Source organism: Suricata suricatta, chromosome 13 (genome assembly GCF_006229205.1).
Source record: "Suricata suricatta isolate VVHF042 chromosome 13, meerkat_22Aug2017_6uvM2_HiC, whole genome shotgun sequence".
Lineage (NCBI taxonomy): Eukaryota > Metazoa > Chordata > Mammalia > Carnivora > Herpestidae > Suricata > Suricata suricatta.
This window is the reverse complement of record NC_043712.1, coordinates 1511087-1521147: the sequence shown is the minus strand read 5'-3', so window position 1 is coordinate 1521147 and position 10061 is coordinate 1511087. Positions and strand designations below refer to the sequence as shown.

General features: G+C 69.4%; 2 protein-coding genes across 2 annotated transcripts in view; both read left to right on the top strand.

Moving 5' to 3' along the window:
• Positions 1-6189, top strand: part of SNAPC4 (small nuclear RNA activating complex polypeptide 4) — an 18053-nt gene extending 11864 nt beyond the window's left edge. The window contains exons 16-22 of the mRNA XM_029921013.1: positions 13-143; positions 536-606; positions 979-1089; positions 1810-1837; positions 2387-4077; positions 4986-5109; positions 6011-6189. Coding sequence (XP_029776873.1) covers positions 13-143; positions 536-606; positions 979-1089; positions 1810-1837; positions 2387-4077; positions 4986-5102 — 2149 coding nt within the window. The 3' untranslated portion in view covers positions 5103-5109; positions 6011-6189. The remainder of the gene's footprint in view (positions 1-12; positions 144-535; positions 607-978; positions 1090-1809; positions 1838-2386; positions 4078-4985; positions 5110-6010) is intronic.
• A 1656-nt stretch (positions 6190-7845) lies between these two features.
• Positions 7846-10061, top strand: part of CARD9 (caspase recruitment domain family member 9) — a 7402-nt gene continuing 5186 nt past the window's right edge. The window contains exons 1-3 of the mRNA XM_029921012.1: positions 7846-9075; positions 9201-9338; positions 9727-10057. Coding sequence (XP_029776872.1) covers positions 8316-9075; positions 9201-9338; positions 9727-10057 — 1229 coding nt within the window. The 5' untranslated portion in view covers positions 7846-8315. The remainder of the gene's footprint in view (positions 9076-9200; positions 9339-9726; positions 10058-10061) is intronic.

Below are 10061 nucleotides of genomic sequence, written 5' to 3'. Positions count from 1 at the left end.
CGTGGGGAGCAGGCGGCGGTGGCGGGGACACTCGCTGCAGAGGAGGCTCCTCGCGCGCCAGCTCCTGATGGCCGTGAGCCCGTGGGTGGGCGACATCGCCCTGCCCTGCGCCCCCCTGAGGCCTGCCGGGGCGCACACCCGAGGTACTGCCGGGCCCAGGGCCTCCTGTGAGGTCCACGGCTGGGGAGACGCAGGGCGGTGAGGGGGGGCCCTGCCGGGGGTGCCTGGTGCAGGGGAGGGGCCCCCTTGTCCCCTCAAGAGGACCACTTGGGTTTCGTCTCCGACCTGATGGGCACCCGGGGGACAGTTTGGGAAATGACTAGCCGTTCGGGTCTTGGGAAGGAAGGGTGTCCTCGGGCCTCAGATGCTGGTGGTTCTCTGGGGACGGGGGCTCTCGGCTTAGGAGGGCCAGTCAGGCCCAGTCCACTCTCGGGGCCCTGCCCTTCCTCCTGGCTGAGGGCGGCCGCACGGGGACGTGGGGTCCGGGCTGTCTCAAGGAGAGGCCTCCCTAGCTGGAGCCATTTTGTCTTCTCAGCCGACGCCATCAGGAAGCAGCTCCAGGACGCGCGCTTGGCCAGCACCCCGGTGTTCACCCTCTTTATCCGGGTGAGACGCCGCTCACACCACTTCCTCGTCTTGTGCTCTGTTTCCGTTGGGCGAAGTGGTGAAATTCGTGGGTTCGCTTCTTAAAGTCCGAGTTTCCAGACATTTGGGCCCCTGGAAGGGGTCTCTCAGCGGCCTGTGGCGGTCAGCGGGCCAGGCAGCGTGGCCCGCCCCCCCGGGGTGCATGGCAGTGCTGCGAGCCCCAGGATGCCAACAGGCCTGAGGGACAGGGACCTGGATGCAGCGGGGGTGCCTGGGCCGGACTCTGGAGCTGCCCCACGCTCCTCACAGGCACCTCTGTGGTTTCGACCCTTGGTGGGAAAAGGGGATGGACTCTTGTCACGTGTGTGTCACCGTGTCCCACGCATCTCTCAGCTGTTCCAGATCGACACTGCTGGCTGCATGGAGGTCGTTCGAGAGAGGAAGGCCCAGCCTCCTGCCCTGCTGCAGGCCGGCGCTCGGGACCCAGTGCCTGGGCTCCTACCGGTGAGAAGGAGGGGTGAGCGCTGGACGCGGGCTCACCTGGCAGGGCTAGTGCCGCTGGGGGGGACAGCATGCGTGCAGCCAGGGCATAGGTGACACCAGCCTTCCCAGGGCAGGAGGCCTCCCCAGGTGGCCTAGAGGCTGGGCCGGCGCGGCCCCCGAGAGCAGGCCTGCTGGCCCTCTGCCCCTCGCTCAGGGGTCTCTCCTAGGAGGTATCTGCCCTCCTGCCTGGAGACCTAGAGGCTTTGCTACAAGTCCGGGGGGAAGGGGGAGGGGACAGAGCCAGACACAGCGCTCGGGCCTGCCTGCTTCCACCCCACGTGCCCCCCCCCCCCCCCCCCCCCCCCCCCCCCCCCCCCCCCCCCCCCCCCCCCCCCCCCCCCCCCCCCCCCCCCCCCCCCCCCCCCCCCCCCCCCCCCCCCCCCCCCCCCCCCCCCCCCCCCCGCAAGGAGGCCTCCGAGCCCTTCAGCACGTGCTGCTCTGGGCATTGGCCCTGCTGGGGTAGGATGCCAGGCGTGGGGCCTGTCCGGGAGCCCAGTCACAGCTGGGGAGAATGACAGAATGACCAGGCCAGCCCCGTGTGCCCTCTCCAGGCCCTGGGACCCTTCTGCCTGGACGGCCAGGCTCCTGTTCCTCCCTCAAACCTCACAGCCCCAACCCTGACAGGACGAGCTCCTCGAGGTGGCCGGGGACTTCCCTGAAGCGCTCGCTTTTCTGTTTCAGATACCTTCGCGCACCCGGAGCACCACAGGTAGCGTCTGTCTCTGCCCCCGTCTCGCTGTCTTGTCCAGTGGGGAAGGGACAGGCCTGTTGGAGGGGGTGAATTTCAGGCTCTGAGCAGCATAGCTGTGGCCCCAGTGATGGCTCTCATCTGACGGCTGCGGCAGGGACGAGAGCGCGGCTGGTGGGAGACGGCAGAGACAGCCCGTGGGGCTCCTACCCCCCGGCGCACCAGCCGCCCTGGGGCTTCCCGCCCCGGTGCAGACTCAGGAGGCGTGAGGGGCCATCCAGCAGGGGCCTCTGCTGCTGGCCGCCAGTGGTCTCCCCATGCCAGCAGCACCTTGCGGGGGTCTGGGGTCCTGGGAGACCACGGGAGCCCAGCAGGGGTCCTTCTTTGAAGACACTCGAGGTGCAGTGCTGTCCCGTACTCAGTGGGCTGCTGCCCCGCACCTAGTGCCCTGGCCGCGGCGGAGCTTGGACACCAAGCCGCCTGCCCTCTGCCAGGGCCCTCCCGGCAGGGGCCTGGTTCCGGTCCACACGCGGGGCGCTCGTCAGCCTGCGTGTTCTGTCTGCCCTGCAGGCCCCGGCTCCTGGAGCGCGCCGGCCCGAGAAGCGGCGAAGCAGAGCGCCAGCCACAAAGGGAGCAGGGGGCCGCAGGCACCCCCGCCAGCGCCATGTGGCCCCCGGCCTAAGCCTAAGACTGTGTCGGAGCTGCTCCGGGAGAAGCGGCTGCGGGAGGCCCGGGCCAAGAGGGCCGCCCTGGGCGCGGCGGCTCTCCCGACCCAGCTGCTGCTCGCCTCCCCGCTGCTGCTCCAGCCCCACCTCCCGGGGGCCCCCCGCGGCCCCTCGGCTTCGGGCCTGGCTGTCACAGCCTCGGCGCTCTCCGGGCCTAGCGCCCCTGCAGCAACGGAGCCGCCCGCTTCAGGCTCTCGAGCCTCGGCCCAGGACGGAAGGCCCTCCACCCTGCCGGCCCTGGCTGGTGCCCCGGCCTCCAGAGACTCTGCCCCTGCTGCCTCTGGGGTGTCAGTGCTGGGCCCCAGCCAGGTCCCTGTGAACTGCCGTCAAGGTGGCCTGGGACAGTCTCAGGCTCCTGTCACGTCCCGGAAGCAGGGCTTGCCAGAGGCACCGCCCTTTCTCCCCGCAGCCCCCAGCCCCACACAGCTGCCTGTCCAGCCCGTCAGCCCAACACCAGCTGTGGGCACGCGTGAAGGTGGGGCGCACGTGGTGGCCGGCGCCTCTCTGCCTGTTGCCTGGGTGCTCACGGCCCAGGGGCTGCTCCCCGTGCCCACCGTGGTGGGCCTTCCGAGGCCAGCAGGGACCTCTGACCCCAAGGGATTGTCCGTGGTTCTGCCACCCTCTCTCCCTGGGACGCAGATGGGCCAGCGTCCCAGGCTCCCCGGGCCGAGCCACCCCTGGCAGCCCCTGGCCAGCAGGGACACAGACTCAGACCCTCCCTCCAGGACAGACCCACTGGGCCTTCCGACACCCCACCAGTCCCAACGTTCTGTGCAAGTGGACAGTGACGGGGCCCACGGCCCTGGGGGGCTCTCCTGCCCTGGAGAGGCCCAGGTGGTCGGGGATACAGCCGTGCCCGCAGCACCCACCCAGGCCACACTCCTGGACGACCACCCTGAAGCAAAGTTCCCCTGCCCTAGCCAGCCGTCTCTGCGGGGTGGCACAGGCCCTGGGAGTGGCCCAGGAGGGAAAGCAGAGTCCCCCTCGGAGCCTGAGGGACTCAGAGAGCCTCCCGGCCTGGAGAGGCCGCCCCCACCCCGGCCTGGGCCTGAGAGGGGCGCCCTGGACTTGGACCTCTTGTCCCGGGAGAGTGAGGCCGTCGTGCAGGAGTGGCTGAGGGGACAGTGTGGGGTGAGCGTGCCCCCGCTGGGGTGCAGGCTGCCTTACCAGCCCCCCGCCCTGTGCAGCCTGCGGGCCCTGTCGGCGCTCTTGCTCCACAAGGCGGCCTTGGAGCGCAGAGCCGCCTGCCTCGTGCCGGGGGGCACCGGAGCCCCGCACGCCTCGCTGGGTCAGGTGCGGAGACGGCTCCGGGACAGCCCCGCCTACCTGCTGCTCAAGGCCCGGTTCCTGGCGGCCTTCACCCTCCCCGCGCTCCTGGCCACCCTGTCCCCCGACGGCGTCCCCACCACCCTGTCCGTAGCTGCAAGGACTGACTCTGAGAGCGAGGACGACCTGGGCCTGGGGGGGTCGGAGCTCGCGGACAGCTGCTCCACGAGTGGTCCTCGGGCGGGGCCGGCAGCCGCCACCCCCATCCAGGTAGGTGGCCACGGGCACGTAGCCCCCCCCCCCCCAGCCTCGCCGTGGCCGGCTGTGGGTGCCCAGGGCAGTGCTGGCGGGAGCCGGCGGCAATTGTGGCCGCCTGGTTGCTGACGAGGCAGCTGGCTCCGGGCTCTGTGCGGATGCGGCCCCCCGAGGCCGGGCTGGAAAACGGGAGAGGAAGGAGCCTCTCCACCCACGAGGCCCCTCGGCCGCCCCTGGGCCTCCGCCCCAGCCGCGCAGCCGGGCGGGAGCCCCAGGCAGGCTCAGGCTGCGTGCACACGTGCACGCACGCGTGCGCGCACACGTTCCTGCTGGAGGCCCTGCGCGTTCGGGGACCCCAAGGTCCTTCCTGCTGTCCGCTCTGGCACCATCCGCCTCGAGTTTTCTGGGCTCTGGAGGCAAACCCCCTTTCCTTGTTTCCTGATAAGAAACCTGATCTGAGCACGCAGGAAGCTGTCTCCATGTCTTCTGTGGCCAAGCCGCCTCGCTTTGTGCCAAAGCAGGGAGACTATGGGGTCTCCTTAGGCGGTGACCCTCCCCCAGCTGGAGCTCGCCTCCGCATTGTCAGGACCGCGGGAAGCAGGGCTGGTGGCTGGGGGCTGTCCCCCCGTCCTGCGTGCAGGCGCTGCAGGGCTGCTGGCCTGGCTGGGACCGCCATGACACAGGCTGCCTCTGGTATCACGAGGGGGTGGAGCCTCTGGGGGGGTCAGCCGAGCCCACGTGTGGCCCCAGGCCCAGCCTGTAGCGCCTCACTATCTCACAAGGACACGTCTGGGGGGCTGCCTGTCCCTGGCCTCCAGGGCGTCGGGACACAGCTTCTGCCTTCACTCTCGGCTGCCATCGCTTTCCCTGCCTGTCCTGGCTGGGGGTCCCTCCTGACCCCATCTGCCTGGGTTTTGTTTCAGGGAGCCCCAGACCCTGGGGAGGGCTCTGTCCCTTCCTGCCTGGACGGTTCTGACCACCTTGACGTGCTCAGAACCCGGCACTCCTGGCATGCCCGCAAGAGGAGGCGGCTGCTGTGAGCTGCAGGTAAGTGGGGGACGGGGGGAGGCGGGGGCCCCGCCCCCTGGACGAGACAGGCCTTCCCCGTGGCTCTGCTCTGGGCCATGAAAGCCAATGGCTTTCCAAAGGCAGGGCAGGCTGGCCCTTAGGAACTCCTATCAAGTATGATGATATTAGGTGAGGTGGGGGGTGCAGGCCTCTGGCGGCAGAGCCGGGCTTGTGGAGGCCCTCTTGGGAGGGGCCGTCTAATTCCCCTTCCTTGGTGACACCGCTCTCCCACTGGGTTCCACATCCTGGGCTCTGGTGCTTTTTGTCAGCCCACATGTGCCCCGGGGCCGTTGCACCGCTCTTCTGTCTGTAAGGTCTGTTCCCTTCTTCCAGTCGTGTCTGTACTGTGGTGGGCCCCTCAGAGATGCCCTCCCTGGCCGCTGTCCTGCTGTCCTCATGTCCATGTGTCTTGATGGCACTGTCTGCTACATCTGACACGGCCTGCGCACATGTTTGCGTAGCACGACCACGAGTCCAAAGGCTAGTCACGCTTCTGCGGGTGGGCCCAGTGCGGGGCGGCAGGCACCTGGCAGCTCGGATGAGTTCAGTTTGTGATGTGCGCACCTGATACGGGGAAGGACGTCCAGGTCAGCCACCCCCCACGGGCAGGAGCCAGCTCCTCTGAGCACAGCGGGGGCCGTGCCCTGAGAGGGCCCCAGGTTAGGGCAGACAGGCGCACCGAGGGGATGCCAGTGGGGGGTGCCCCCTGAAACCCTTCCAGGCCCCAGGGTCTGCCCACCGCATGGCCCCCCGCGGGGACTTTGTTCTGCGAGTCCTCAGAGAAGCCGGTGCTGCCACTTCGGGTCCCTGGCCTACGGCGCCGTGCCTGGGCCTGGCTGTGGTCGGGCGCCCCCCAGACCGGGGCACGTATGTGTTCTAGGAGGTGGAGAGCCGTGCCGCACCTGCGCAGCCCACGGCCCTGCAGGAGGAAACAGCTGCACGTCCGGGAGGCTCTGCCCGCAGTGAGCGTGGGGCCGCAGGGCCTTGGCTGGTCCGCACGCACAGATCGCGGCGTTTGAAGGAATAAAGTGAATGGCTTCTTTTTTTATTAAAAATCAACCCAGGCTCTCGTGGTCTTGCCCTGAGACTGGGCGGTGTGTGGAAGGATGGGGCCTCCCCTGGCCAAGTGGGGGACGGCCGGCTGGGCCCTGGGGTCTGAGGAGCGCCCCCCAGTGTGTGGGGGGGGGGTATGTGCTTTCCACAAGACGCGTTTGTGGCCCTCGGGCCGCGGAGCGTGCGTGACCTCGCAGGTGGCCGCTGCCATGGGTCCTGGGCGGGCCCCGCCTCCCTGCCAGGTGGGTGCCCAGGGCATGCGGCGCCCCAGTTCAGCGCCACCTTCCTCCCGTTCGGCCGCTTCCTGGCAGGAGTCCAGGCCCCAGCCCGTCGCCATCTCTACAGGACACGCGGTTCTCCCGGGGGCCCCGTCCCTTGCACGCCGCGTCCGCGCCCTCCGCGTGCACACCTCCTCGGGGCTGTCCCTGGCGCCCTGCCGGGGGCCCTCCCCACACAGCCTCGTGGGCCTGCTTCCGGTTTTCGATTTGTGCCCAGCACTGTCTCAATTTATTTCTACTTCTCTTTGGGACTTCTTTTGACCTCTGGATTACCTAGAGGTTTCTTACTCAATTTTCAAATATTTAGGGATTTTCCAGTTAGCTTTTTGTTACTGGGTTCTAACTTAAGTCTGATATGGAGAGAGTGACATTTTTATTGTTTAATTCTCACGAACCCCCACTGTGCAGGAAACGCCTTCCTTAGTCTCATGTTACAAAGTAGGGGAGCGGGACCCCTTCTCCTGGGACCCGTCCCCCCGAGGCCTCCTGAGAGAGGCCTTGCTGCCACCCTGCTCAGCGGCGCCCGCTTGTGCCAGGACCCCTGGGTGCCAGGGGACCGAGGCTCAAGACCGGACAGGCAGGGAGCCGGTCAGGCAAGAGGCGGCTGCCTGGAGGAGGCAGGGCCAGGAGCACCGGTCAGGACCTGCTCTGCCCGTCCGGCCTCCTCGGCTGTTGCCTCAGCCCAGCAGCTGGCAACTCGGTTCAACCGGTGCGACGGCAGCGGTGAGGCGTTGGCCTGGGGGTTCCTGGCCCAGTGGAGGGGTGGAGGCCACCGGCCGAGCTCTGCTGAAACCGGTCTGTGGGGCCGCGGGGAGTGGCCTGGGGCCGGGGGCGCCGGGGCGGGGGCGGGGGGGCGCCAGCTGCAGCCTGGGCCAGAGGCCGTGTGGGGCAGGTGAGGGCTGCGTGCCCTCTTTGGACACTCTGCTTAGGCCCTCGTGTGATCGAGGCCCGTGCTGGCCTGGCACGGGCTGAGGTCCCAGAGTCGGGCCCAGTGCCCTCAGACTTCCGCCTCCACCTGGCCAGCCCCTTCTTGAGAAGCCCGCAGGAGCTTGGGTCCGGGCCAGAGCAGCCCAGCTGGTGAACCCAGCCCCGGGAGGGCCCTGGCCCACACGCGCACTTCGTGGTGCCAGTGCCGAGCCTCGGGCCCCATCGGGACTTCCACTTCCCCGCGCCCCGCCTCCCGGGCCCTGCCAGGCGGGCGAATCAGAGAGACCGGCTCCCCCGGGGAGGACCTGCCCGGCTCCGTGGAGCTAACCGGCGCCAGCAGGAAGTGTGCGGCTTTCCTCCCGGGCCGCCGGTGGCAGTCCTGCTGTCCGGCGCGTCGGGCTGGCCAGCGCCCTGCTGCACAGGAGCCCCCCGAGGACCCTGAGGTAGGCTGGTCTGCCCCCCTTTCTGAGGGTGGCCGGGAAGATGTCCGGCTCTGCTCCGGGTTCCTGGGGCAGGGGGCAGGGTCCCGAAACAAGTACCCCAGATGGGTGCCAAGTGCCCTGCCCCCCTTCACGGCCACCTGCAACCTGTTTGCTCATCCCAAGGGGGCTTGCAGAAGGGGGCCAGGTGTGGGACCTTTGGATTTTAGGCAGAAAAGGCAGGGAGCGCCCAATGTCCCAAGGGCCATCTCCCAAGTTGCCAGTGTCTGTTACTGGCTGGACAAGGTGACCGAGGGCCGCGGGAAGTCCGAGAAGCTCCTCCCAGACCCTGCCTGCTGCCCCTGTGTCTGGGAGCCCGGTCCCCACGCCGGTGGAGGGCTGTCTGGTGGCGGGTCAGGGTCTCTGTCCCCACCGCCCGGAGAAGGGCACGACCACATGGCCACCCCTGCTGTGGACCAGACCCGAAGGGAGCGGTTCCCACCTGCTGATGGAAGGGAACAGTGGTGGGTGGTCCCAGCATGGGTGGCCCCCTTGTCAGGCATGGCCCAGAGCAGGCCTCGGCCTCCTTGAGAGGGAGGCCCCGGCAGGTGCCGGAACTGGGAAGCCTGCAGAGAGAGCCAGAGTGGCCTTGAGGCCGGCTGTGGGCGCCGCAGCCGGCCCCTCGCCCGTGGGCGGGCCACACGCACCCTTGCCGAGCCTGCTGTTGCATCACCAGCCGGCCACCGGAAAGCGAGGAGGCGGTGGGGCTAGGCCTGAGCGGACGCCACGTCTGGGAAGGAGGAAGTCCCGCACAGCACGGCCTGGCCTGGGCGCCTCCCTCCCCACACCTGCCAGGGAGGCCCTGCCCGCGGGTGGGGGCCACAGAGGCCAGAGCAGGACACGGGGGATTGTGGGCCACCAGAAGCCCCCAGAGCGCCCCCACGCCTCCCCCACAGTCGTCAGCACACCGCAGAGGGAGAGCAAGCCCAGGAGCAGGGCAGGGCTGGAGAGCAGCGCCCGGGGTGAGCTGGCGTCCCAGGCCCCTCCTCCAGGCAGCCGCCCAGAGCGCAGCCAGGGCCCCGCCATGTCGGACTACGAGAATGAGGACGAGTGCTGGAGCGCCCTGGAGGGCTTCCGCGTGCGGCTCGTCTCCGCCATCGACCCCTCGCGCATCACGCCCTACCTGCGCCAGTGCAAGGTGCTGAACCCCGACGACGAGGAGCAGGTGCTCAGCGACCCCAACCTGGTCATCCGCAAGCGGAAAGTGGGTCAGTGCCGCCTCCGCCCGGGGCGTGCCCCTCCCCGCCCCCCGCCCCCACCCCGTCTGCGGGGGCCTGCGGGGGCGGCAGGGACCAGCCCGCGGCAGCTCAGCACCCCGGGCACGTGCTTGCAGGCGTGCTCCTGGACATCCTGCAGCGCACCGGCCACAAGGGCTACGTGGCCTTCCTCGAGAGCCTGGAGCTCTACTACCCCCAGCTCTACAAGAAGGTCACCGGCAAGGAGCCCACCCGCGTCTTCTCCATGATCATCGGTGAGGCCTGGGGCCCGCCAGCCGGTCTCCTCGGGGGCAGACGGGACAAAGGAAGTGTGAGGGGCACACGGGAGTGCCAGCATCCCGGCTTCTCGCTGTGTCTTCTCCCTGTGGCGGCAGAAAGGCGGGTCCCTATGTGCTGGAGGGGGGTGGGGACCCCTCTGGCCCTGCCAGAGCCCAGCGCCTGCCTGCCTGCCTGCCCCGGGCAGGCTGCGGACAGGGCCGGGAGGCGCGTCAGGATCTCCGCCTGCTTCCTCGATGGGGAGCACCAGCGCCTTGGGGTGCGTGCACCCCGAGCTGGGGCGGAGGGGGGCGGCCGGCCCTCAAGCCCTGGGGCCAGGGGGCGGTGCGGCAGGCCAGGCGGGCCCTCTGATGCCGCCGTCCACAGACGCGTCCGGGGAGTCGGGCCTGACGCAGCTGCTGATGAGCGAGGTGCTGAAGCTGCAGAGGAAGGTGCAGGACCTGACGCAGCTGCTGAGCTCCAAGGACGACCTCATCAAGGAGCTGCGGGTGAAGGACAGCCTGCTGCGCAAGCACCAGGAGCGCGTGCAGCGGCTCAAGGAGGAGCTGGAGGCCGGCGGCCGGGAGCTCAAGCGCTGCAAAGACGAGAACTACGAGCTGGCCGTGCGCCTGGCCCGCCGGAGCGAGGAGAAGGGCGCCGCGCTCATGCGGACCCGCGACCTGCAGCTGGAGGTGCCGGCGCCCGCAGCGGGAGGGGGGCCC